At 35.0% G+C, this 27704-nt stretch overlaps 4 protein-coding genes across 14 annotated transcripts in view; 2 read left to right on the plus strand and 2 right to left on the minus strand.

Moving 5' to 3' along the window:
- Nucleotides 1–4652: 4652 nt before the first annotated feature.
- On the minus strand, nucleotides 4653–6222 carry LOC125775289 (general transcription factor IIH subunit 2). Its single transcript, XM_049457902.1, has 4 exons — nucleotides 6036–6222; nucleotides 5766–5967; nucleotides 5579–5718; nucleotides 4653–5508 (listed from the first exon to the last, which is right to left on the minus strand). Exons 1-4 carry the CDS (start codon nucleotides 6098–6100, stop codon nucleotides 4725–4727), a joined length of 1191 nt encoding a protein of 396 aa, XP_049313859.1. The 5' UTR covers nucleotides 6101–6222; the 3' UTR covers nucleotides 4653–4724.
- Nucleotides 6223–6557: 335 nt separating this feature from the next.
- LOC105225245 (uncharacterized) lies at nucleotides 6558–12090 on the plus strand. 4 transcript variants are annotated; one of them, XM_049457896.1, is made up of 10 exons: nucleotides 6558–6575; nucleotides 7286–7339; nucleotides 7728–7814; nucleotides 7880–8284; nucleotides 8339–8549; nucleotides 8620–9373; nucleotides 9432–9596; nucleotides 9847–10564; nucleotides 10629–11309; nucleotides 11366–12090. In XM_049457896.1, the coding sequence occupies exons 3-10, from the start codon at nucleotides 7757–7759 to the stop codon at nucleotides 11461–11463; spliced, it is 3090 nt and encodes a 1029-aa protein (XP_049313853.1). In that variant the 5' UTR covers nucleotides 6558–6575; nucleotides 7286–7339; nucleotides 7728–7756; the 3' UTR covers nucleotides 11464–12090. The 4 variants fall into 4 exon arrangements, with proteins under 4 accessions (XP_049313853.1, XP_049313854.1, XP_049313855.1 ...); XM_049457897.1 differs by lacking the exon at nucleotides 6558–6575 and having other exon boundaries at nucleotides 7306–7339; nucleotides 7677–7814; XM_049457899.1 differs by lacking the exon at nucleotides 6558–6575 and having other exon boundaries at nucleotides 7324–7522.
- The window catches only part of LOC105225246 (tRNA (cytosine(72)-C(5))-methyltransferase NSUN6), an 83989-nt gene continuing 68350 nt past the window's right edge, over nucleotides 12066–27704 (minus strand). Inside the window, exons 2-4 of one of the 4 annotated variants that reach the window (XM_049457901.1) lie at nucleotides 13761–17666; nucleotides 12365–13557; nucleotides 12066–12294 (exon numbers count right to left, since the gene is read on the minus strand). In XM_049457901.1, coding sequence (XP_049313858.1) covers nucleotides 12195–12294; nucleotides 12365–13536 — 1272 coding nt within the window. In that variant the 5' untranslated portion in view covers nucleotides 13537–13557; nucleotides 13761–17666 and the 3' untranslated portion in view covers nucleotides 12066–12194. Of the gene's footprint in view, nucleotides 12295–12364; nucleotides 13558–13760; nucleotides 17667–18480; nucleotides 18620–18810; nucleotides 18952–18977; nucleotides 19118–27704 lie in introns of those variants that run through there. The other 3 variants (XM_011203633.3, XM_011203632.3, XM_011203630.4) reach the window with 3 other exon arrangements.
- On the plus strand, nucleotides 18367–24451 carry LOC105225248 (ADP-ribosylation factor 1). Of its 5 annotated transcripts, none has more exons than XM_011203636.4 (5): nucleotides 18367–18527; nucleotides 21668–21996; nucleotides 22058–22167; nucleotides 22309–22434; nucleotides 23467–24451. In XM_011203636.4, exons 2-5 carry the CDS (start codon nucleotides 21849–21851, stop codon nucleotides 23629–23631), a joined length of 549 nt encoding a protein of 182 aa, XP_011201938.1. In that variant the 5' UTR covers nucleotides 18367–18527; nucleotides 21668–21848; the 3' UTR covers nucleotides 23632–24451. The 5 variants fall into 5 exon arrangements, with proteins under 5 accessions (XP_011201938.1, XP_029405644.1, XP_011201936.1 ...); XM_029549784.2 differs by lacking the exon at nucleotides 18367–18527 and adding an exon at nucleotides 18935–19076; XM_011203634.4 differs by lacking the exon at nucleotides 18367–18527 and adding an exon at nucleotides 19034–19221.

Below are 27704 nucleotides of genomic sequence, written 5' to 3' on the forward strand. Positions count from 1 at the left end.
GCCCCTTCGCGACGTCAAGGCGACCAACTTAAAGAACACCGCAGATATACTTATATTATCTCATTTCTCTAAACTCGTTGGTGTTTGGTGTTTCGGTGCAATTAACCAGCATTTAACTCTATTATCACTCCTTTCGTCCAGTTGCCATTAAGATGCAACAATCCGCGACGGATATCATGGTCATTCCTTGAAACGAAGGCAGAGTTGTGCCAAGCTTCAAAATCTCAAGTACTAGTTAAAAGGACTCCTAATTTAGGTGTTTTACCTAGTTTGAGATCTGGGATCTCCTTTCCGTTCTTCCCTTCCCACGGAATGATGATAATTTCATGGACTGCGTAAGATACTCGACCTTCAGTATATGTATGTATCTAGTGGTTCAATCTTAGCAGAGCTACTCAATAGATATTGAAGATTCTCACACGAGTTTAGAGGATTTGAGAAGTCTCATTTATTGATATGAATTCTTAGTAAAAGCTTAGGGCCTAATGTGTTAGGTATGGGTCTTTCCGGGATGTTTAGTAAAAGGTCTACAAAGGTCGTTAGGATCAGAAAAAAATGTGATTCCTAAGTTGAGTTTGGTCTTAACCCTTCGTTGCATAGCATTGCATATATGCAATGTTAACTTCTCGTTGATTTGGCACCTACATACATACATCGTTTCTTAATTTACGCTTATTTTTTCGCCAAATGAAAATTATACCTTATTACTATTCTCCTTTAGTACAGTTTCACAGATATTGCTGAGTTTGTGAGAATATACGTAGTAAAGAGTAAACTTCTTTCTGGTATATTGAAAATGCTGTGCTAAATTTTCATTATTTTTGTGAATTATTGAGAATGTATAATAAAATGTAAGTATTTTCAATTAATTTGGAGACTTTCTTGCCCAAATAACAAATTCGTCTTCACACGAATTATTTTTGCAACAGTTATAATGTATCATTGCATATGTATGTATGTGCAATATCATGCATTTAAGCCAAATTTTTAATTGTAGGGTGCTTACTGATAATGACAGTGGAGCTGATGAAGCAAAGTTTGATTTCGATATATAGTATACATATATCGATACGAATATAATCAGTGAGAAGCAAGCCCATCAATACATAATTTTAAAGAAATTGATGTTATAATAGACGCAGGATAATCAGATGATCCCATGGAAATTTATGCACCTGTCAGAGCCAAAATGAATGATATAGGCAAACAAGATCTGAAAAAGTTTTTACGGATATTTATTGTGATGTCTATTGTTCAAATACCTAATATTCGAAGACAGTGGACGCCAACAGTAGGCATGAAATGAATACACGACACTATATCAGTGAATAAATTAGAAAAAAATAAAAGTTGATGTTTTGGCTGGTATATCTGGATACAATTACAACTTCGAAATATATACTGGCCAAGAAAACAACAGTATCAAAAGACTTCCTGAAGAATTTGATTTGGGATCAAGCCCCAACATAGTTATAAGAGTACTAAGGGATATTTCCCCATAAAAGAATTGAAAAGTTTTTTTTATGATAATTACTACACATCTTTTACCACCTATGTAAACGTGGAATTTACTCACTGCGAACAGTTCGTGGGATCCGAATTTCCAATTTAAAACTTCTAGACAAGAATTTACGATGAAGAAAGCACACGCAAAACCTTTGAATATGCAAACGTGGATAACTTTCATACATATATATATATCGTCACCTGAAATGCAAAATAACGTATCATCAAAAAATTCGAAATTGAGTGTCTTATTGATTACGCTTCACTACATCAAATTATATACGTAATATTAAATATGTTCAACATTTTCTGGTTCTGCGGTCATATATAAACCAGTTTTAACCAATATTAATATTTTGTTTCACTCATGTTCCATTTTATTCCGTGTTTCATTCATGCCACTGTAAATTTCTGAAAATGTTGTTACGTTAATTTGCATTTCAGGTGACGATATGTAGTTTCCTGAAGAGATAATAAAATCGTTAATTTTAATTTCAAGCTACTGTGGCAAAACTCCAGAACTAGCAGTTTAAAGGTTTGATAAGAAATTTGGCCGAAAAATACGTGTCGCTTGCCCAAACTTTCTATCAAAGTATAACAAATTCATGAAGAGTGATGTTGCTAGATTCCTTTATAGGCCGATAAAAATAGAGAAGTGGTCCTATAACTGAAAATGAAGTACGGTTGCAGTACATGGACCACTGGCCAACATGGGTGGGCACTCGAGTCACTTGCAAATTACCAAGTTGTGACGGATATACATATGTGCATATGTTAGGTGCAAAAACGTGAAATTAATTTGTTTCAGCAAATCAAGAAATTATTTCAAAAATTTTCATATAGAATAAACTGAAATTTATTGTAAAAGTAATGAATTTACTTCTGTCCACTTTTATTCAATAAAATAAAGATCATATCCATTCATTAAACTCCTCGTAAATTTATTAGATTTGCTTCATGATATTGCATACATATATGCAATGTTACGTAACTCTGTTGCTAGAAAGACGGCAATCATAAAATTTCAAATTTGTCATCTTATAAGAGCCCACATTAAAAATATGATGCAAAAAAATTTTTATTCTCACGGAAATTAAATCATGCAACGAAGGGTTAAAGTTTTAAATCGGGTTTACTGCAAATACAACAGTGTGTGTATAGTTGGATTGCCGAATGCTATGCATATGTAGTACAGAAGTGGACCAGTCTTGAATGCTCTGGACGCCAACACTACGTCTGCATGGTCCTAGTAGAGAAAGCGGTTTTGCCGTATTCCCAAAGCAGAGTCTGAATTTCTCAAGTTCGAAATTTCGGCTGAAGGTGATGGTAAATAAGATATGTTTTACGACATACTCGATTCCAGCTGATCTTATTTCGTTCAGCATCAAAGTATACATACATTCTGTCTGAACCGATAGATTTACACGATTTCGAATTTTTATCAACTTTCATACCATATACTGCTGTTGCCCACGCACTTATAAAATATTTTATTAACTCTATGTTGCTGTATTCTCAGTTTAAGTTTCTTGTTTACGCAAATTGTTCACAGAAAATTCAGCTTTGTCAAAAGTACTGTGAGCGTCAAAAATAAGTAAACAGGAGTTCTATCAATATTAAAGTGTTTATAACAACGCAGTCTTTAATGCAACAATAAAAAGTTGTATTACAGAATTCAAGGCTTATATTATAAGAGCTTACCTTAGTATAGTCAATAAACAAAAACTAAACACAGACAAAAATAATTCACAGAAACTAAAAATACTCTCGTTTTTTCGCGTCAAAAAAAAGTAAACAGAGTTCTGTAAAGTTAAAATCTATGTACGTAAACTAAATTAATATTCATTCTAGTATTTTGTTTACTTTCCTTTGGACTTCTGGACATCACTTATTTTTCTGGGCATGTATTCTGCAAAATTTTTTTGTAAATTCTGGAGAGATTTTGCTCCATTCTTCAATCAAAGCCTTATTTAGGTCGTCCTTGCTTGAAATGTCCTTCTGTCTGATTTTTCGGTCAAGGTGCTCCTACAGATGCTCGATATGATTAATGTCTGGGGTCTGAAGAGGGTTATCCAGAGTTTTGGTGTTTGATATAACAGCCACTCACTTACAAATTTGGACTTGTGTTTAGGATCGTTGTCCTGTTGAAAGATCCAGTTTCCTGATAGGCCTAATTTTTCAATGCTTTGAGCAACATTTTTTTTTTAATGTTGAAATAATCCAATGTGTTAATCGTGGACTCAATAAAAACCAAATTCCCAACACCAGATGCTGCCATACAGCCCCAGACCATAGGCGATCCTCCACCGTGCTTTACGGTGTGGGTAACACACTTATCAGTAAAGGCTTTATTTTTGGATCTCCAAATTTTGGGAAACTTTTTCGATTCAAATATTTCGAATTTGCTTTTGTCTGTATAAAAAATGTTTTCCCAGAAATTTTCAGCCTGATTTAAATACTTTTTTGCAAATTTCAAGTTCATCTGTTATTCGCTTTTGATGTATAGGCCATTTGGCGTGGTACTCGTTCATGCAAACCGCTTTTGTGCAAAGTTCTCCTGATTGTACTGGCACTTACTGGTTTACCCAATGTCTCCGCTATATCTTTTGATATTAGAGCAGCGTTTGAAGCTGGATTTGTTTTTACTTCCCGTACTATATATTTATCGCGCTTCAGTGTCAAATTTTCAACTGTCTGATGTGTACCATGTTTATTAATATTTTTTTTTATTGTGCAATAGTGTCTTCTAACTATTTCTCCGATTTCGCGCAAAGATTTATCTTTTTTGTGCAAATCTAATATGAGTTTTTAACCGTTTCAGTGGTCGTTCGCTTGCTCATTACAAATATTGATATTTTAGCGACTTAACCTCAAAAAAAAAACATAATGATATAAAAAATATGTTTTACTGCACTTAAGCTCTTGAATAATAACGGTTTCCAAAGGATATTTGGCGCTTCCCCGAAATAACTATTAAATTACTTTTGGCTGTGTTTAATTTTTGTTTATTATTTATACTAAGTTAAACTCTTATAATATTAGCCTTGAATTCTGTAATACAACTTTTTATTGTTGCATTAAAGACTGCGTTGTTATAAACACTTTAATATTGATAGAACTGCTGTTTACTTATTTTTGACGCTCACAGTACCACTCATTTTTTATTTTATTTTACTTTTGGACATACATATGTATTAAGTATCTTATCAACTTAATTTCTAGTTTCTATTTGAATTTCCTGTGTTGCAACCGACGCATGTATGCAAAGTCTCATGAATGAATATATCGCAATCAATACAATAAACTTGAGCGCATTTCTCACATCGGTATACATTTTTATCCATTGCTTCCGTTAGAGGTTTCTGGCATGCATAACAATTCGCCGCTTGCCCGTTGAATTCCAACTCGGTGAAATGCTGCACTGGAAAGAGATGATGATAGGATCGAGCCAAATGTGGCGCTGAAACCAATGTTAAGCCACATGTCTGACATTCAACCGGCAATTCGCAATATTTACTAAAGCACTGCGGGCAATGGTAACCACCTGATGTTAGCTTACTCGGTTCCTCTGTATTTTCTATGTGGCACATACACATTGAAAGTGGTGGATCCTTGCCACCATCCGTCTTAGCATGAGGAAAACCCATTTTTATTAAAGAATTTTCTTGGGTTTGCGCTGCTGGTGGCGGATCTACATGTGCTAATAACTGGTCACGGAAATGAGCATCATCAAGCACAGCACCATAAGAGCCGTCAGTTTGTTGAGTTAAATGCCGGCAGACATGTATTTCAGCAGATAGTGAAATCACAGAGCATCGTATGTTATCTGCTTTAAGGGCATTTATAGTACTATTAATGTCAACAGGATCGCATGTGGTCAAGGAACCCATAATTATGAGTATTTCTCGGGAAGCATGACTGGGCACGACTTTTAACGCTTTCATAGCTAAGTCAAGACCATTTTGCAACGAAGGCTCACTCGTAAGTGGAATTTTACTAACGCTAAAACAAATTAAAAATATTTGTTAACCTACTAAGTTTAAGATCTAAACAACACTCAACAGTTATTTACCCTTCCAGGGCCTTCAAATGAAGTTTTGATGTGCCGGTTAGTTCCGTGAGTTTTTCGGCGCGTTTGCCTTTCAGAACAATTAGACCCAACTGGCTGATAGGATTTTGATCAAAGAACTCCTCGATAAAAATTTCCAGAAGCTAAACAAAAAATTAATTTAAAATATATTTAAAAATAATAAGCTAACCTTAATGGTGCATAACATTCGAGTAGGTTTCAAATCTGGGACAGTCATGGATTCAGAGCAATCCAAAACAATATAAAGGTGCCGCATCATTCCCAAACGATTTTGTTGTGTCTTTTGTGCCTGTCGTTTGCGTTTAGCCTTTTGAATAATCTCTGCAATGGCGCCATCCAAAAGACCGTCATCATCTTCCTTTATAGCTTCCCTGAGAACCACAAATAGGATAACGTTAAGGAATTTGCAATAATCTCGGTAAAATAGCTACTTATATACCATGTTTTTTCGTAGCCAGTTTCCCAGCGATATTCTTTAGGATCTTCTCCATCTATATCTGCCATTGTTGATATTTTAATATCCTAGTTGAAAATTGATATGCCAAAATTAAATATACGAAACTGTTCAGTAAATAAAACAACGAAACAGCTGTTTAATTAACATAAATTTTACTGATTGGTTCAGATGGGGATGTTGCCACAAGATTTGGAAATTATTTATATGTTCTAACAATATGGTTGCAATATATTTTTGCTGGGAATACCTTAAACAAATAATACTTTTTTCATTGATATATAAACTAATATATAATATTCAAGTTTAAGTTTCAACTCACTATTTATGATTGATTAACTTCCTTCTTAAAATTTTGAACTAGTAAAAATTTTATTAAAATTAAAGAAAATTTTAGAGTTGATACTATTTTCAAATATCCGTTCGACACAAATCCCTATGCACTGCCGCTGTCGCCATTTTGATTGGTCAAACGCGTATGCCGCGAGTGCTACGTTTTACTAACGAACGGAAAATCTTGCGTTTACTTGCTCGCTTATTACACGCAGCAACTTTTGTCTCGGCAACTCTTGGTTTATAGGCGAGGGGGCGACGAGGAGAGGAGAATCGCGCCGAGTTTCCAGTGTTCAGCAACTCGCTTTGTGTTCTTATTCGTAGCAGTTCGCTGCGACGTTTTTCGGCATTCGTGTTCTTTCTTTCGTAGTACATAGTTGCATTTGAGTATATTTTTTGAAATTAATATTTTGAATATATTTAAAAAATTTAATTTCATCTTTTGGCAAGTAATTTGCAAATATGTATACAGATATACATAATATAATATAAATATTTTAGAAAATGGAGTATGACGAAAAAATCGAATTAATTAAAGATATTGTGAAATGTATGGAGAAAGCCATACAAATTGATTCAGACGATAGTGAAAAGGGTGACATATGTATGTGAAAGTCTGTCATATAATCTTTGTTTTAATTTTGAATTATAAATAAAATGTATTTCTTAATTGTCAGAACTGATTAATATATGTGATAGAGTGGCCCAAATACCCATAAGGAAAAAGAAACGACAATGGGTTAAAGTAAAGAGTAGACAATGGGTTAAAGTAAAGTGAAAGAAATTGAGAAAAAAACTCGAACAGAGTTGCGCAACACAAGTTGCTCGTGTGAAGGTAATGGGCGACAGCAAAACAGAATCGCCCGATAATTAGCAACTTTTGTCGCCTCGTGTAATAATACACTTGTTTTACATTTAGTTCGGACACAGCAGCAGCATCAATATAGCGAATTTCAGTAGGTTTAATTGTTTATAGCAAAAATTAGTATAAAGTGGAAGTGATCTTAAAATATGTAATTTGAAATTTGAAAAGAAAATTAATAGTTATGATGTGCCGTAAATCTTATGTATAGTTTTATAACTTAATACAAAGTTTATAGTATAGGAATTCTGTATTTTCAAGTGAAAACTTTAAAAAAGTAGGAAGAAAAGCCTAACAAAATAGTTTTACCAATTCTAAATTCATGTATATATATTAACAATAAACTTAGTACATAAATTTGCTATTTATATGTTTCAACAAGTGACAATTTATAACAATGTATTGATCGTTTTAATATATTTGGCGCAAAGACTAGGGATAAACACTTCTAGCAATATAAAATTGAAATATATACTTTGCAGACGTTGGTTAAGTAGTATAACTTTTCACCATGGTCGGAAGAGATATCACACCTACGGAAATTGGAAAGCATGCCAAATTAATTAAAAGTAAGGATTTATTTTACCTTTATTATGTTGAGTGATGTTTATTATTAAATGTAATATATTTTCAGCGGCACAAGAGGAAATGGCTTCAATGGACGTTCTTGTTTGTGGCCGCTGTCTAAATGTGTACCACTTTATTGAAGACTTTGATGATCATAAACAAAAACCTTGCCAAAAGGAGAACACCAACGTACGTGAATGTAATGACACTAAACCTAAAATATGGGCCTTTTTGCTGTGGAAAGCCACACAACTAAATAATAATAAGGACTCAAATACAGCGAGCCCCAATTCTTGGGCACTTTATCAAACATGGGTGAAAATGGATGAAAGTCTGCGAGAAACATGGATTGTAGCCGGTAAAACAATACAATCTTTTGCGAAAGTAGGTCAAGGTGGTCTACAAGAAATGCCAGTTAAAATAACTAAAACTGTCGTAAACAACACTAATGAAAGTGTTTCACCTGGCAGAAGTAAGTAAATATTTTCTGGTCTATTAATATATTTAAATGACATACCTTATTTAGAGCTTTTAACGCAAACCAAGCCGCAAGTAGCTAATTTGAAACCTCCAACGAAAATTATAGATGGTAATAAAGATATTGAAAATGATTCCACTCATAGAGCAGTAACATCTGCACAAAAAATTGTTAAGAAACCAGTTACTATACGCAGTGATGCAGTAGGAGGGGTAACGCAAAATAAGATTCCCATTGGTAATACAACAAAACCTCTAAGGTTAGTACAGGAAATATTTTTACATACGTATAAATTAAATTTTTATTACTTACATTTAAATTCTCCTTAGTCGACGTGCAAAACGCACTGTTCCCAACTCTGATGAGGTGATTGAGGAAAATGTGGAGAAAATTGTTGCAAAACGTTTTAACCCGCGTCGAAAGATGCATGAATATTTAGTGAAATGGGAGGCTCGAACTCATGAACAAAATACTTGGGAGCCATCATCACACTTAGAAAATGTCCCTCACCTACTGGAGACATTTGAAACACAATTGGCGCGACAAAAAGAGACACGTGCAGCTTTACAAGCAAAGCAAGCTGCTTTGACAGCTGCAGGTAAAGCTGCTGCAACAGATAATAAAGCTGAATCCGGTGTCACTAATAAACACGGAAGTGGTATAGGCAAATTACAAAGTGTTAGTAGCAGTAACAATGATAATGGCGAAAATAATAGGCCAGCAAGTGCGGACGTGTCAACAAGACCATCTCGAACGTCTAAAACTAAAGCCATGGATCAGGTGAAACAGTGGGTCTCTGGAAGTAATCAAATTCCTTCAGGTGCAGCTTCTCCTAATGGTAGTGATGTCGCCGGAAGTTGTAATAACTCTCAGGATGGTGAAAGAGAGTGGTCTATGAATACTAGCAATAGTTCGGCCGTCGGTGTAGGTGGTTTAAAGCGTAAACTAGAAGATTCAGACTTTAATGATTCTAACGCAAGTGATTTGCCTAGTACAACAGCAACAATAGAAGACTTAGAAGAGGATCTTATTCCATCACACACAGTAAAAAGAATGAAGAATGGCAATGCTATTTCAATTGAGGTAAATTTGTCAGTTTTAAATTGAAGCAAAAAATTGTCATCATTTGTATTATTCTTAGTCTAAAATCGTAAAGGTAAATGGTACAAGCAGCACACGTACTCCAACTACAATTAGCGGTGAGTCGTTACCAGTTGGTCCGAATTCAGCAGAGATTATTATAACCCAAGATGCAAATGCTTCCGGTGTAGTAAAGAAGCCTGGCTTCAATGGCACTAGCCGTAATGTAAGTTCATTAACTGGCAAGTGATATATATAATAAATATATATTTAAGCTGGTATCTGGTTTAACAAATGATTTTAAATTTATTTTTAATTGTTCGAAAACGAAGAATGTACTAATTGACTTTCTGTTAAAAGTTTGTTTATAAAAAGTATAAAATATAACTTTGTTGGTTGTACTCACTTTTTGATTGAGTTTTTAAAACATAATTACTAAAGACAAAACTTTGTATTTCGTATTTGTTTATTTGTAGACAACACAAAAAAGTGAGGCCCAAATACGTATACTCTCGAAGGGAGAATCGGCTGTATCCAGCACAGGTATAGTACGGGTTAGCGGTGGTAGTGATAGCGGTAATGAATCCAAACCGGCATCTTCCGTAACAGTAAATCGAACACAAATCCGCGTTGGAACTGGTGGTACTACCACAGTGGGCAATACCCAAATCAACACAATTTCGCGCCAGCAACACATCCAACGAACATCGGGCGGAAGCACGCTACAACGAAAAACTATTATGAATTCTAGTACAACACAACAGCAACGTGGTGGCACATCAATGCATGTGCGCACCGGCATAGCCAACACTACCAGCTCATCTGTTCAACAACATGCTTCCCCTACTTCTGGACGCATGATTATACCGCGCCAGGGAAGTTCCGGACTTGTAAATCGAACCACTGCTGCCAGTAGCACGAAAACTGTTACACCGGAACAGAAAATACTGCAACTGTCCAAATCGGGCGATTTGAAAGTCACTAAGAAAGTAATGACAAGAGAAGATGCAATTGCACAACGTCAGAACCTTAGACAACAACAGTCGCAAATTCAGATCCAGAAAGTACAACAGATTACTCCGCCAACGGGTGGTGGACGTACGAGCCAAGTGAGCGCCGTTAGTGTACGTAAGCAACCGGACGGCACATATGCACACGAGGAGCAACACCAAGCACAATTATGTCCCATAACAGGTAAACAGAAGATTTCACACTGCACTCGAAACAACTATGAACTAATGAAATACATAAATTATAGGCAAAATATTGGGACAAGATGACCAGGTGATGTCGCAGCAGCAGCAAAATCAAAGTGGAGTGATGCATACCCAATTGATGACGGGTGGTGAGCAGCAATTGACTCTTCAACAAGATCATCAGCAACAGGCATTGCAAGATATTGATCCAGGAATGCTTTTTTCAAGTGATCAAATGCTTACTAATGAAGATGGCACTCCACTATTAGTGACTGGGGAAGACGGCACGGTGTATCAGGTGGCCGGCAAGAATGCCGAAGGAAAAACTATCCTCGTAACGCAGGGTCCTGACGGAGAGCAGCAATTTGCTTATGTTGCTGCTGCCGATGGTGATGAAAATCAAGTACTCACACTAGACAACGCTGTTGCAGAAGCAGTTGCACAGAACCCCAGCGAATTACAACAATCAGACTCCATGTCTGAGCCCCAATATATTGTCAAAACAACAAACGAAGATGGCACTACCCAGGTAGTTACAATGAGTGAGGCAGAATTGCAACAACACCAAGCATTAGCTGCAGCGCAACAGCAACAGCAAGCGGATGTTGGCAGTGGAGGCGTTGCTGTTACCGCTAGTGGTAGCGGAGCTACCGGACAGCTTTGTATACAAACATCTGACGGTGCAGACGGGCAGGAAGCTAATATACCCGCTGAAGTAATACAGGCTGGTATGCCGTCTCCAGGTAAATACTATTGAAAACATTATATGTGAGCATTTCATTTCAATACTTCTATATAGGAGGAACACGCCGTGTAGTGTTACTATTGCAAGATGGTACTTACATGATGACTGAGATGCATGATGATGAATTCAAAGCATTAAACATCGCCGCGTAAAACATGTAGCTGAATAGGATATTTGACAATTTTTGTAATGCTGGCCCTCATATGTTGCACCATAACACGGAGTGTGCACGACATGACATTACATCGAGAAAAACATTCTTGGATACATACGCATCCATTTTTTCACATTATTTGTAATTATAGAAGTTTAAACGATAAATATCATCGTTTCATGTCTGCACTCTGCTTTAGCAAACCTAAGGTAGACCAATAATGATAGATTTAATATTTACTGCTAAACATAAACATAACCTATGAAAAATATCGATAAGCATGCACATAACGAAGCTGGGTTTACTTTAAAGTTTGTTATAATTTTTTCTTTAAGAACTTAGTATATTTATATCTCTAATATGTTTTTTAAAAGACATCAATGTATTTTTATTTCTTTGTGGATTTAATTCATTCAAAATGCCTCATCCGTATAATGTATTAATTTTTGTAAATTATTCAAATACATTGTCGGTTCTCTTGAGATGTGCATGTAAAAGATCCAATATTCATTGATATCAATAATTATCACAGCTATCGGCAAATAATCCGTTATATACGTATTATAATAAAAAAAGACCCAAGTTGTCAATACACAAAAATAAAGAACTTAATTTTGAGCAAGTACTGCATGATTTTAATATTTACTTAAAGTGAAAGAAATGCATAGGGTACATATGATACAGACATAGTCTTTAAAACAGAAATTACAGTCTCCAAGCACATGACATTTAATATTCCTTTATAAACTTTGCTATGAAAAATCCAACGGTGTCAATGGGAATTCCTTCGAATTCCTTTGGTTGTTGACCAAACCGTTGCACGTATTGCCTGAAATCGTTAATATAATTAATTAATATGGGTTTATACATATATGTAAATATGTAAATTTTAAGATTACCTCTCAACATCGCTAAGAGCTGTTTGTTCAAGACCAATGCCGCCAAGATGGGGAGTTGCAGGGACCAGCCTCATCTGTGGAAATTTCTCTAGTACCCAAGCAACCATGCCTTCATTTTCCTCTTCAGTCACTGTGCAAGTACTATAAACCAAAACACCGTTTGGTTTTAACAATGGCACTGCGGCGGAAAATAATTTTCGCTGAACTTTTGGGTACGATTGGAGCATACGTTGGGACATATTAGGCGGACCCACAAGTAACGGTCTATTACCCAAAGCGCTACATGGTGCATCAAGTAAGATTTTATCAAACGTATTGGCGGCAAAAGGTGGCATGCCCAAGCATTCATTGTCTTCTGCTTCCTTATCTGCGCAGAAAGCTTTCGTGGCGTCAAAATTATAGGCGCGTATGCTCTTCAAGGCTAAATTCGTTATTTTTACCAACATGCCAGAGATTTTATTGGCTACCTTATCGAGCGCTATTACTTCACCTTTATCACCCATTAACTCTGCTATATGAGTTGTTTTATTTCCGGGCGCCGCACACATATCTAACACACGTTCGCCTGGTTGAGGATTCAGTACCCTTACGCATACAATAGACGGCAGGTTTTGAAGAAGCGCTTCTTTGCAGCTCAGATCACCAATGGTCGGTACGCCGGACATAGTTTCAATCATTTCCACTGCAATTCCTTTCAAAGGCTCAGCAGTACTACTCATTGTAGGTCCAAAAATCTGATGACGTTGCATTCGTACGACACCCACGCCCAAAAAAATTTTATCGAGCGAATCATATCGAATATTTGTACCCTGCTTACATTTACCCGCCAAATCGGCGTAGACTAAAACCTCCTCATTTATTTTGGTACCTGCCTCCATTGCAAGCACGCCAGGTGCATAGATATGAGCGCCGCGTAGTAAAGCCGCACCACAGCAGCTGTCGACTACAACCTCACGTTGTAAGTCTGACTGCTTCTGCTTCATATCAACGCTAAACGATGTTGGCAAAATGCAAAGTACCTCTGGAATACTGGGTATTTCATACACTTTGGGTGGCTGTGTATATCTTTCATGTAATATTTCTTGTAATTTCTGTTTGAATGCTGGCACAGTGGTTCGGAGCGAATTTACGCGATATGTTGTTATTGTGGGCACTTTACACAACCAACTCATTAATTCTTCTAGCTGACTAGGCTGGAAAATTAATATTAATATCTTCTTTATGAACAATATTACCACTGTTTTAGTTAATGGTTTAAAGTGGTGTAAGTCCACACATCGGTTAATTAGGGTATTATGAGATCCTTAACATATAAGTGAATTTAACCTAAAATAATCTAGATGATATTAGTTAAATAAATTGTGTTATGATATCATTAAATTTATCACATACTTACTTATGTATAGAATACATTATACATAATTAGTAAGCCTTGGCTGTGAACATATGTATGTACATATATTGTCCACAAGATTTCTGCATTTTCAGCATAACTGCGGGCCCAATTTTGGGTTGCGGACAACGTAGAATACAAGAAGGGTACAATTACAACGCGGTTATGTTAAGGCGATTAACCGGTGGGGAAGGGCCTCGTTTTCGGCAAGAAAATTTTTTTAATTAAAAAAGTTTATTAAAATTAAGAACATTGCGATATTGTAAAAAGAAAAGTAACAAAACAACATGTGTAATATACATATGTATATATGTATTCATATATAAAGACGAATTCCATTATCTACATATATCCACAATTGCTAATAAATGAAATTAAATTTCACGAGTATACAGAATGCAGATAAAAACATTTGACTGCACTCTAATATATGTATGTACATATATTCAGGATATTTGTTATCGTAGTGCAACAAACATCAGGAAACCTATGTACATTCATGGAGGAGAGGGTTTTTCTGGACGCTGTCTTTTAATTCGCTGAACTATGTCAATGTCGTCGTATATCTCATACAACTCATCGTTCCATTGAATGCGCCATTCGCCGTGACCAAAACGCAATAAATCTTTCGCATAACTTTTCTCTCGAAAACGCGTGACGTCGACTCATCAGATGTTGTCATCGTCCATGTCTCTGCACCATATTACAGGACGGAAATCATGAGTGACTTATAGAGTTTGATTTTTGTTCGTCGAAAGAGGACTTTACTTCTCAATTGCCTACTTAGTCCGAAGAAGCACCTGTTGGCAAGAGATATTCTGCGTTATATTGACGAGGCTGACGTTGTTGTTGTTGTTGATGCTGGTTTCAAGATACACGAAATTAACTACGACTTCGAAGTTATGACTGTCAACAATGACGTGAGTGCATAGTCGCGAGTGCGACGACTGTTTATTCGATGACAGATATTTCGTCTTGCCCTCGTTCACCACCAGACCCATTTGCTTCGCTGCCTTATCCATTCTGCAGAAAGCAGAACTAAAAGCGCGGTTGTTGAGGCCAATGATATCGATATCATCGGCGTATGCCAGCAGCTGTACTCTTTTATATAAGATGGTACCTTCTCTGTTAATTAAAGTAGGTTGAAGAAGTCACACGAAAGGGAATCGCCTTGTCTGAAACCTCGTTTGGTATCGAGAGATCCTTCCCGATCCTTACGGAGCTTTTGGTGTTCCTCCACGTCAGTTTACACAGCCGAATTAGTTTTGCGTAGATACCAAATTCAGACATCGCGACATAAAGGCAGCTCCTTTTCGTGCTATCGTAGTTTTTGAATCACTAACTCAAATTTTGATTTGCATACAGTTACATGAAACTCTAAGTAATAAAAGATTTTTTTTTATATTTTTGCAACCAATTGCTACAGAGTATTATAGTTTTGTTCACCTAACGGTTGTACGTATCATCTAAAACTAATCGAGAGAGACATAGCGTTATACATACATATATGTATATATAAATAATCAGGGTGGCGATAAAAGATGGACTCCGGTTGACTGTTCGTCCGTACGTCCGTCAGTGCAATAACTGATTACGCCAAATATATTAAATTTTGATCCCCAGATGGTATGAAGGGGCTTTATAGGAGCCGATGTCAAAATTGGACAATGGATGTGGCTCCGCCCATTTCTAGGTAAAATCGCATATCTCGGGACCTGCTCCACCGCTTTTAAACAAATTCGATATATGACTTTCCACTGTCATTTTTATCTTACTGTGCGAAAATGATCGAATTCGGACCACAACCATGCCTAATTCCCATATAACACAATTTAAAATGCTATAGTACACAAACTATAGTACACAAATCAAGAATCAATTAGTATTAGTTGGCAAAGTGTTATCTATGTGCCTGAATTTGTGCCAAAAAGGCACATTTTTCGATTAACTTAACGGTTGTATGTATCACCTAAATCTAATTAAGATAGATATAGGATTATATACAGGGTGGCGCAAAAGTCAGAAGATGATCAGAAGATGCTATAAATTTTGCAATTGAGCTCTAATGTCCGATGAAATACACGTAAATAAACAATGGTACGCTACACTGCGTGCCACAAACGATATGCTGACGTTATGGCGATTTGCAGTGGCCAGCAAGATCGCTTGATTTGACCGCTCCAGACTTATTTTTGTGGGGCTTTTGGAAGTCGAGGGTTTATGTCAACAAGCCTCACCCTCTTCCAGCTCTTAAAAACAATATTCATCAAGAATGTGAGGACCTATCGCCTGAAGTTCTGGCCAAAGTGATAGAAAATGCCATAAAAAGGGCTCAAATGACAATAAACTGCGGCGGCGACATTTACATGATATTCTCGACTTGATGTAAAAAAAATTTAAAAGACCAAATAAAAATAATCCACAAGCAGAATCAAAGTTTTTCATTTTCCAAAAAACATCGGGAGTTTAGTTTTGTACCACCTGTTATATAACAAGTAAGGAAATTTGGGTATTGCAAGGATTAAAGCCAGGGAAGTGCCTTCAGGTACATGAGGCTTGTTAGGCCTCTAGGACGAGTTTTCACCCGATTTTATTCATTCTAAGCACAAAGATGCACCGTTTTAAGAAAAACACGCTATATCTTTCAATCTCACATATTAGCCGATATATGCGGTATAAAGTTAACCCGAAATTCGAAAATCTTTGTATTAGGTATATGGGAGCTAAGGGAAGTATTGACCCGATTCAACACATTTTTGATACACAGACGTACTTTTATTAGGAAAAGTTTCTCTCTCAATTTCAATTATACATATCTTATATACTCTCACATTAACCGTTATTTGAGATAAAAATTCAACTTTAGGTACTGATGTCCAAATATTCGGTACCAGGGTTGAACAGTTTTTTTGGAATTTGAACAATTTTTGGTGATAAAGTGGCATACTCGAAAGACATTATTCCTACAAAGTTTTATGTCGTTATACAATCTTAAGTATGCATGTCGCTAAAATTTTCACTCATTTTCGCACTGTAGCATAGGAAGATGAGAATGCCACGTACAAAATTTGGTCCAAATCGACGGAGTGGGTCCCGAGATATTATTTCATCAAAACAAATAATGGCTTTTGAAGTATTCCATCTAATGACCAAAAATTGCCCAAGTTGAACTTAAACTTTTCAAGCTCCTAGGTACTCAATATGTGGACCGCAGAAACAGTAGTTAACTTTTTACCAAATTTATGCAAATTTTAAATTAAAAAAAAACATTAATAAAACAAGTAAGGGAGGGCTAAGTTCGGGTGTCACCGAACATTTTATACTCTCGCTTGATAAAGTGATAATCGAGATTTCATTATCCGTCATTTACATATTTTTTTTATTTTGCTGTAAAATTAATTAGATTAGTAGTTCCTGAGATATGGTTTTTGGTCCATAAGTGGGCGACGCCACGCCCATTTTCAATTTTAAAAAAAAGCCTGGATGCAGCTTCCTTCTGCCATTTCTTCCGTAAAATTTAGTGTTTCTTACGTTTTTTGTTAGTCGGTTAACGCACTTTTAGTGGTTTTCAACATAACCTTTGTATGGGAGGTGGGCGTGGTTATTATCCGATGTCTTCCATTTTTGAACTGTACATGGAAATACCTGAAGGAAACGACTCTATAGAGTTTGGTTGCCATAGCTATAGTAGTTTCCGAGATATGTACAAAAAACTTAGTAGGGGGCGGGCCACGTCCACTTTTCCAAAAAAATTACGTCCAAATATGCCCCTCCCTAATGCGATCCTTTGTGCCAAATTTCACTTTAATATCTTTATTTATGGCTTAGTTATGACACTTTATAGGTTTTCGGTTTTCGCCATTTTGTGGGCGTGGCAGTGGGCCGATTTTGCCCATCTTCGAACTTAACCTTCTTATGGAGCCAAGGAATACGTGTACCAAGTTTCATCACGATATCTCAATTTTTATTCAAGTTATAGCTTGCACGGACGGACGGACGGACGGACAGACAGACATCCGGATTTCAACTCTACTCGTCACCCTGATCACTTTGGTATATATAACCATATATCTGACTCTTTTAGTTTTAGGACTTACAAACAACCGTTATGTGAACAAAACTATAATACTCTCCTTAGCAACTTTGTTGCGAGAGTATAAAAAAAGCTAAAATAATTATGTGGCTGACCACTCCTTGACTTTAATCGTTCGATTCGCTCGGAACACATAGAGCGTTCATCTGTCAAATAATATAATACACACGTTCTTATGGACACAGTTATGTAGTTGTGCAGCTACCTCAATAACTGTGTCCTTAAGAACGTGGGTATGTTAATATTTGACAGATGTCGCTTGCAGTCTGTCGCGCTCTATGTGTTCCGATCGTAAAACAAAAGTGAAGAACCGGTGAATTTTTTTCGAAGTAATAATTTTCGATGTTGCCTCAAGTGAAAACTACAAATTAGAATCTTTTAACATTTGCGGCTTCTATATTCATTTACGTACTCTAATACAAGGGACTACCAGGTACTCTTATAGGTTTATTAAATAGAATGGTATTGGCAACCCAACCACAATTATAATCAGACATTTATTTGTCTCTGTCATCATCATTTGTGTACACGAGTAGACTATATGACAACATTTGGCGTGTTCGAACATTATTGTTTGCAAACGAGTGTTCTCCGAAAATTAATATATAATATTAAAACAAGTTAACTTACATTCCGCTGAAGAATTTGTGACTCCACAAGAGGATTACGTAGAAAAGGTGATTTGGGATACATTTTTCTTATATTAAATTTTGGTTTTGTGTTAGAAAATATCACGAAAAATTCCTATGACAAAAGTGTGTGGAAGAATATAAAATATAAGTGCTGCCCAACTTCCAAAAAATCTGAAATCGCATATTGGTCACCTATAAATTATAATGTTCATTTATGGTTTGGTTTAGTGAGGTGATCAGTTCATTTATCCAAAAAAAAATTTCAACATTAAGTGGACTATCATATATCTAAATTTGTTTTCAAATACAGAAGTTAGTATAATATTACAACGCTGTTTTGCGGCTTCAACAAAAATTCCAATTTTCGATCCTGATGATAATAGTGTTTTCTCGTTCACACTTGTGCATTGCCTACGACACTTGTGACGCACGACGTGGCAACTTTTCGTAATTTCCTACTTTGTAGTCTTCTACTGATTGTTTGACACTACTTACACCCTTCTTATATTCAGCATGCAAGGAAGACAAAGTTAGCCAATATTCATCTATTCGTTTCACAACACTTTCTGTATGTGAGGTGACAAACTATTCGTGGTGAGCTAATAATTTTATACGTCAAATAGCGTACTTAAAATTGGTGTGTTCGTGTGTTTATTGCTCTGTGATTTTCGCTGACATTTCCATACAGAAATTAATAAAATTTCTGAAATTAAGTGCGTGAACTCATCTCAATTAATTGGTGCGTATATGATTTAAAAAAAGAAAAAATTTAAAATATAAATGTTTCGTTTGAGGAACAAACTGTGAACTTTCATTTGATATAGGAATCGGTAATCATAGCTCCTTAGATCTTAATTTTTCCATTTTAAATTGAAAACATGCTATCCTTTTCATTTAATTATTGAGTATCTCATTAGATGAAGTGTGATGTTAGAGTTAATACTGTAGAAAGTTGTAAAATTTTATAGGACGTATCAAATATTCAACGTAAGAAAAATGTTCTGAGCGGTTTATATCTTGTCTTGTAGTAAACGTAATAAATTGTAATGATAGGAACTAAAGTTCATTTTGACCTGGATCGTGGTTACATTCGTAGAATGCAAAGCATAATTTCTACTCAGTCGGGTTCTTAAGAGTAACACATTTGTTTAATATCTTGGGGAATACCGATATCTTAGTATTTTGGAATAGCATTATATCAAAGACCATTAATCCAAATTTATGTTTCAAAAAATAATCTACCTGCGGGAAGTAGATTTTACTAATTGAAAGTTTTTAGAGTTGTTCTTAAATTGATGTTTTAAATTCTTTGCAATTGTGGTTTTCAGCAGTTTAGAAAGGGTCTAGAGATAGCTGCAGTTGAAAAAGGTACGTTTTTACGAGTCGAGTCACAACTTTTGTATATTGTTCACCTCGTTTATCTGCGTTTGTATGGTGAATTGAAAGCCGTATGTCGGAAAAATACGTCTCCGTCATCATTAATGATGTGGTGTATTAGCGGCATTGCTATCGCTGTCTACTATTGCCGATGTTACTATCTTCATACTTTTATTCTTTATTGTAGTTCGTTTTAACTTTTCTCCTCTTTCGGAAATTGTATGTTCAATAGTCGTCACATTATTGGAGTTTCGCAGTTCCTTTTTCTTTTCGTTTTTGTCGCGTATTTGACGTAGGGTGGTGCTTTCGCCGTACTGGCAGAAAAAAGAAAAAATAGGGTAATAAAGAAATTATCTTCTCTGAATAATGAAAAAATTTCCTTATTATGAAGCCAGTGAAGATTCAAAATTTAAATATTAGAAAAATAAACTGTAGACACTTGTGTGCGAAGTGAATACTTTACCAACAACAACATGGAGTGGAAGCCATGACATGGCAGTTCCATAAAATTATATTTGCATTTTTATAAATGTATTAAAGTTAATAAGTTTAAATTCTATAGTTTTGTGTACCCTAAATTAATTTATTATATCAGTTAACGTCAAAATTACATGGTAAAAGTTTCTAAATGACTTCGCTGACTCACTCGTAAAATTTGTTCCCTTTCCTTCCTACTCTCTTCGAAAAATTTAAAAAGGTGTAAGGCTAGTAGATATCTAATCCATACCTAATATAAACTTTCCATATGTGTTACATCGACATTTTTTTAAATTTTATTTTTATTTATATATTGGGAAATAAATGTATAAAGTTAAAAATTTAAACGATATTATATCATAAAACGGCTTTTAGAATGAATAAATGTGTATAAACATGTTTCCAAAAACTAATATATTTTTTTCTTACTATATTTTCGTGTAATGTATTTTTTTTTTTAAATTGACTTGACCAGAAACGCAGCAAAAAAATTTCTGAAGTGTCGGATCAATGCACTCTGTACTATTACAGGATGTCTCCTAATGTTTCCTGTCGAACAACTAGATAGTGATGCAGGAAAGTCAAGGAACACAATAAACTGCTATCCGTAAAATTCTGCTAGAATAGTTTCACAATCACTCCTTGATAATGTCGACGACATTTAACAGTACGCCGACTAGACTATGGACACAACTTCAGACAGGAACTGACCACCATTCACAATGGCGTCATTAACCACTCCACACATTCCCTCTCGTAAATGCCGTGCTTCGAAGTAAACATATACATACATAGTATGATGGTATGATGAGCTCGAGTTATAGCTCGCCTATGAAGTTGTGATGCTGTTGCAGGTTAAGCTCTTACTTATGTATATACAGAAAGGGAAAATCTATCATCTAACACAACTCTTCCTATCCGGTCTAGAGAGAACGTTTCTTGGCCTAACGTTATTTTAGTAAAAAATATACGGTATGAGGAAAATTAAAATATAACAATTATTTTTGAGGAAAAAAAATAATCTTCTAAAATTTATTACGGTCCCAGATTTTAATATCAATTTACCACAAATAATTTATGCTATCAATACACTAACTAAGCTCCTGATACTAATAACATTCAGAATATATTGCAGATTATGGATGTAAGATAGAAAGGGAATTGACAATGATTACCAGTGTCAATCTTTTGAGTCAGTTAAAAATTCGTAGAATAGAAGTACGAGCTAAAATGCATACAAACAAGTGCTTCAAAAAATATGAATAGAACTAACAATTATTTTTTTATTTTTTGTAAATTATTTAATTTTTTATGTCTTCGTCTGTTTACAGCCGACTTGTTTGAAATCTGCAGCTTTAAAGTGCAGACTCGGATCGACTCTATACGTACCGAACAATTCCAATTAAGTAGTATCATTAATCTCAAAGTTTGCAGTGTATAACTTGCAACATAATATACAGTCTACAATAAAATAAAGGAAAGAAGAACAACAATTGTATAACTTGTATCAAGATGGGGAACGTTTTTGGAAATCTTTTTAAAGGCCTTTTCGGTAAAAAGGAAATGAGAATATTGATGGTCGGATTAGATGCCGCTGGTAAAACCACAATTTTGTACAAACTCAAATTAGGCGAAATTGTTACAACGATACCTACCATTGGTAAGTTCTAATGTTAGCTGCTATTTAAAAAAAAAATATTTAAATTTTTCCTCTTCCTTAGGTTTCAACGTCGAGACTGTAGAATACAAGAATATTAGCTTTACAGTATGGGATGTGGGCGGCCAAGATAAAATCCGTCCACTGTGGAGGCATTACTTCCAAAATACACAAGTAAGTAGAGCTTATATTGCTCTCTTAAAAAGATGCGATTTTTATTAAACCGAAATTAAAAGAAATTTATTAAGTTATTGCATATGTATGCATACTGTTTGACTAAGTATTTTATTAAAAAAAAAAAACTGTTTTAAACAGGGTCTTATATTCGTCGTTGATAGCAACGATAGAGAACGTATCGGTGAAGCGAGAGAGGAATTGATGCGCATGTTAGCTGAAGACGAGCTCAGAGATGCTGTTTTATTAATATTCGCTAACAAACAGGTATGTATTGAAGCTATATATAATATATAAGCATTCATAATATTAAACATATGCAAATTTGTATTATGTAATATTTAATATCTCTATGTGAACATTAAAACGCAAAAAGTAGAAAATTGTGTTTAAAATACTACCACTGAAGTAATTTTTATTTTAGTCATATGTATTTTTCGTCGATTATTAACTCAAATTCATATGTACATATATGTACATATGTATGTATGCACGTAATCTATGTTAAAATTTGTTATTTTATGAATTATCAAATATAACATTTGTCAAAGATGATTTTTGCCTCAATACTTAATGAGTTATTAACAAAATATTTATAAATTTTTATTTGAATTCATTTGTGGCATAATCGGTCTACTTGTTAAATTTGTTTCAATACATATTTAAAATTGCGTAGTACACACATATCGCTCTTTTGCTGCAAGACCGGCATAAGTCAAAAAAAGAGATTTTCCAGAAAACGCGTTTAAAGGTTTCAACTGACTACAACCTTACACGGTGACTCCAAGCTTACACCTCTTCTCAAGCGGAGCATATAAGAGGTATTCATATGAATTTTTCACTCAAGAGGAAGTATGATATAACGAACAATTCTGCAGCATTAACTCAAAAATCACGTTTTTTGATTTATGCCGGTCTTGCAGCAAATGAGCGATATGTATAAACATTATATCACACCGAGTGTCATAGTACTACAAAATGCTTTCAATGCTCAGATAAGATTTTACTGATAAGAACATAGCAAGTGTATCGTTGGTATTTGGAGGTTTTAACTCTGCATATTACAAATTAAAAGAAAATTGGCCAAAAAGTAAAATATTCCATAATTTTTACCTTGCTCATCGCACCATAACAAGAACTGATATTTGTTATGAAGAGTTCTCTGTTGACGGCTAGGTCAAGTTTAAGATAATATAATCACTTAACAATATAAGTAATATACAATAAATATGCATTTTTAGATTTACTATATGTTGATACGATATTCCTCCGGCTTATTAAAATATGCTTCTCTTTTAGGATCTGCCCAATGCAATGAATGCAGCCGAAATCACTGATAAGCTCGGTTTGCACTCACTCAGAAATCGTAATTGGTATATTCAGGCGACGTGTGCAACCAGCGGCGATGGTCTCTATGAGGGTCTGGATTGGTTATCTAACCAACTTAAGAATGCTAATCGCTAGATACACACATAATAATATATTAATGAAAAAACACCTTTTTGATTTAAACATAAAGTTAATGAAAATTTGAATAAATACAAACAAAAAGCGAAAAGAGAAAGCAAGAAAATCAACTAAAAACGACATCCTACTGATCCTTCTTCTCCTCTTATCCCAACTTCAACAAAATCAAGCGACATGCGACGAATTTCATTTAGCGGCTGTTGAAAGAAATAGAATAGTGAAACCGGAAGAAGAAGGTCATAGCATACAGAGCATCAGAAAAAAAATTTAATACCGCTATTTAATGAAACTATCAATTCTCTTATATATGTATGTATATGAATGTTAAGGCAACAATAACAAATCTCAACAATGTGTATCCAAATGATAAGATGAGTTGTGAAAGAAGGGAAGAAATATCAAAAAGGACTACAAACATGGCATCCACTTCTAAGTATAATTTTAGTATTTCTTATCTTTATTTTATTAATTGTAATTTCTATGATTATTAATTAAATTTAATTGATACAATTACAACAAAATATAAACAAAGGCGAAACACATACACATACAACACACAAGCTCTTTATATACAAAAACAAAAACAACTAAAAATAATAAATAAAAATTGTAACAAAAATGGAAAGACCGAAAAATAGATAAGACATTCGACAATTTTGATAAGGATTGATAAAAGACGATTAGTTCGGTCTTTGCTCTACTCCCATTCTTCTGGTTATAGACAAGTGGATATTATAAATTATTATTATCTAATTACTAATAATGATGCGTAAATAAAAAAGGAAACAATTAAAGAAGAGTGAAGTATAAAAATTAATCAATGTCCAGTCTTGAGTTCCATGAATATGAGGAACGTGTTCAATCTTATGAATTGCGTTCATGAAGTGTTTAAATTTTAAGTAAAAGGTGCATTTTTGTGTAAATCTATACATGCAACCTACGCAACTAAACTCTGTTGCTACTGTTTAAGACCGCAGTACAAAAATAGTTAAAATCGAATGACGGTCACAACTTTCTTCCATATGAAGATTACTCGGGGTGAATTTTGTAATAAGGTGGTGTAAACAAATTATTGACATACTTTCCACGCCATCCATATGTCGACTGGTGCGTTAGAATCTTTATCGATTGTCCAGTGAGAATTTCATGACATTTCATCGATTGGAAGTGAAGTTATTGCGTTTTAAGTGTCAGTATGTATGTGTTATCGGTGCGAAAATGAGTTTCGAACACAGAGTCAACATTAAATTTTGTTTAAAAATTGGCAAAACTTTTGCCAAAACGTTTCAATTGATGAAATAAGTTTATGGCGATGATCGCCTATCCTGTAGCAGAGTGCACGAGCATTTTCAACGTTTTCAAAGTAGTGGTGAGGACATAAATGACGATCAACGTGTGGCCAATCAAAATCCGTGATCACCGGAAATTCCATCGAAACTGTGCGTGAATTCATCAAAAATCAGACGAAATCATTATTGAAATTCATGGAAATGGAATTGAATATCTCCAAAGCGTCGATTTATCGCCTTTTGACTCAACATTTGGGCTTACGAAAGGTGTGTGCGCGGCTTGTTCCGCACAAATTGACTGACGACCAAAAATTGCTCAGAATCCAACATTCGAAGGACTAGTATTTGACCAAAAATCACATTTTAACCATTAACCACTCCCGTATTCACCTGATATGGCACCGTGCGACTTCTTCCTTTTCGGAAAAATGCATTTGCCCATGAAAGGAAAGCGTTAAGCAGACGTAAAGGCCATTCGAGTAGTCCTGTTTACTTTGGAACACCCCTTGTATTATACATATATCACTAGGGAAAAATTAGAACCGAGTTTTTGTTGTAGTGGCAGAAAATATAATTTTAAAGTAATTTTGAGGCATGGAGGCGAGTTGACAGTTGGGCGGATAAAAATCCGTGCTGTTCCGGTTACTTAGACCCTACTGTTATTGGAACGAAAGATAAGAACCTTGACTTGTGGTGCCTTATGCCCGCCCGAAGAAATTTAAAACTACTATTTCGGTTAATATTAAGATAATTAGTTGAGGGTCCTTTCTTATTTGAGCATATTAAGAGTTATAAAATTATGGTCGATTAAGTTCTGCAAGCAATCGACGAATATTTAATAGTCTATATTCATTTGGAAATTATTTTAAATCGTCCTATTTCACTCCCGAAGAATTTCATATCATACATTCTTATTTAGCTTAAATTTTTTGTTTCCTTGTTTAATACGTTATATTTTGTGTTATTTACTCTTGTTTCAAAATCTAATAAAGGTATGCTAATAAGTAAATGTATCACCTAAATCTGTCAACAATAAGTAAAGAGTACTTTTCAATTAGCACAGTTCGTTGATATGTGACGGGTTTGATTATTCGTTTGTAATATTTCTTTTGTCCAATTGAGCTTTATTACATTCGGGATAATCAACAACGGAGTCCGTTGTCACTCTCTGTGATATCATGATTGGGATGGGATTAGGCCTGGAATAACAACCCTTTGAAAACGGGTCCGTCCTCGATTAAGGTTCATGCCCTACCTGCTTATCCCTTGGAAGCTGTGAGTCAGTTTGGTCTTTACTCTTCGATGGAAGCAGCATGTGGTTCTGACCACAGTCAATGCTACAAAAGCTCTCATAGTGTGCAATTGGCTCCGTAGATATCGAAGGTGCTTTGACTACAAGTCTCACGGAAGCGGAGCAAGAGCACTGGAGCAAAGGAATGTGGTAACATGGTGAGCAGATAGATACGAGTCCGTGCGCTGACACTAGAATAACTGAAACCACAGTAAGTGATACCAGCATGCGTCTCGGCGTTACAACAGACATCCCACAGGATAGAGTGCTTTCCTTCCCTGTTATGAATTCGATTCTGCGATTTAGTACAAATGGGATTAAACCAGGATAAAGGATGATTTACGAGACTTAGGTTTATGTCCATTTCAGGAACCTAACCCTTGAGGACAGAGAGGTAGAGTTGACTTACAGTGGTGGTCAAAACATTTGCAACCAACATTAAATATTTGTTTCTACCATTTTTTTGTTGCTAAAGTAATTTTTGTGTTCTTTTTTTTCTCTTTTTCCGAGTTTAGTTATTGTTTGTATTTGTCACATACATACATATGTACTGTTGAAATTGTTATTTCAAGCTACAACAAAAACAAAGCAATGTTCCAGTAGAATATATGCATACATACATATGTACATACATATATAATAGAATATGAAATGCAAGTATTCAAAACATTTGCAACTGATATTGTATTTGATTTGATTTTTGTTTTTATTTTGCTAGTAAATTGCTGTATTTTATGACCTTTGTAATATTTTCGATTGAAAATGGGAGGCAATACAGTTCGGACCTTAAAATAAAAATAAAAGAAGATTTTAGAAATGCACTTTCCGTATTATTCGGACTGAGAACATCTACACAACTCACAGAGAAGGTAGGTCTCGTGCTACAACCGTGAGAGAAGACCGGCAAACAAAAAATTTCTTTGCAAAATACCACAAAGCAGTTCCAAGTGAAGCTAAAACCGAAATTTAAATCGACGTGAGTCTCTCAACTATCAAAAGACGGACCTTAAAGCTTGGTCTGCGTAGTTACAGATGTAAAAAAAAAACCATTTGCGTCTGCAAAAAATTTAAAAGCGAAGTTGGTTGCTCACACTTAAATTGGACTAAGTAGAGTTGGAACTCAATTTTATGGGCAGATGAGTCGAAATTCAACCTTAATTGAATTTTGACTTTGGTTTATTTAATGCCTTTTTACCAATATAAGCAAATGAATTAATATTTCAGTTTTTATGATTATTTGTATAAACAAAACCTCTAATAAAAAAATATATATACATACATAAATGAATATTTTATCAAAAGTTAAAGAAATGGTTTTAAATAAAATAGTCAATATGGTTGCAAATGTTTTGAACACAACTGTATATGGTCTATCGCTGGATTCCACTCTGCGGTGGAAGGAGCATGCTGACCTGACCATGGTCAAAGCTACTAAAGCACTAATGGTGCAGTCGATTAACACGAAAATCCCGGGGCTGCAAGCCAAGGGT

Source organism: Bactrocera dorsalis, chromosome 5 (genome assembly GCF_023373825.1).
Source record: "Bactrocera dorsalis isolate Fly_Bdor chromosome 5, ASM2337382v1, whole genome shotgun sequence".
NCBI lineage: Eukaryota > Metazoa > Arthropoda > Insecta > Diptera > Tephritidae > Bactrocera > Bactrocera dorsalis.

Bases quoted from the DNA above. Each gene is read 5' to 3' on its own strand.
- LOC125775289 (XM_049457902.1), bottom strand. From the start codon at position 6,100: ATGGCAGATATAGATGGAGAAGATCCTAAAGAATATCGCTGGGAAACT. The intron at 5,968-6,035 runs GTATATAAGTAG...TGTGGTTCTCAG, and splicing joins ACTGGCTACGAAAAAACATG to GGAAGCTATAAAGGAAGATG. The intron at 5,509-5,578 runs GTAAATAACTGT...AATTTGTTTTAG, and splicing joins CATTTGAAGGCCCTGGAAGG to CGTTAGTAAAATTCCACTTA.
- LOC105225245 (XM_049457896.1), top strand. From the start codon at position 7,757: ATGGTCGGAAGAGATATCACACCTACGGAAATTGGAAAGCATGCCAAA. The intron at 8,550-8,619 runs GTTAGTACAGGA...AATTCTCCTTAG, and splicing joins AATACAACAAAACCTCTAAG to TCGACGTGCAAAACGCACTG. The intron at 11,310-11,365 runs GTAAATACTATT...ACTTCTATATAG, and splicing joins GGCTGGTATGCCGTCTCCAG to GAGGAACACGCCGTGTAGTG.
- LOC105225248 (XM_011203636.4), top strand. From the start codon at position 21,849: ATGGGGAACGTTTTTGGAAATCTTTTTAAAGGCCTTTTCGGTAAAAAG. The intron at 21,997-22,057 runs GTAAGTTCTAAT...CCTCTTCCTTAG, and splicing joins TACAACGATACCTACCATTG to GTTTCAACGTCGAGACTGTA. The intron at 22,168-22,308 runs GTAAGTAGAGCT...TGTTTTAAACAG, and splicing joins ATTACTTCCAAAATACACAA to GGTCTTATATTCGTCGTTGA.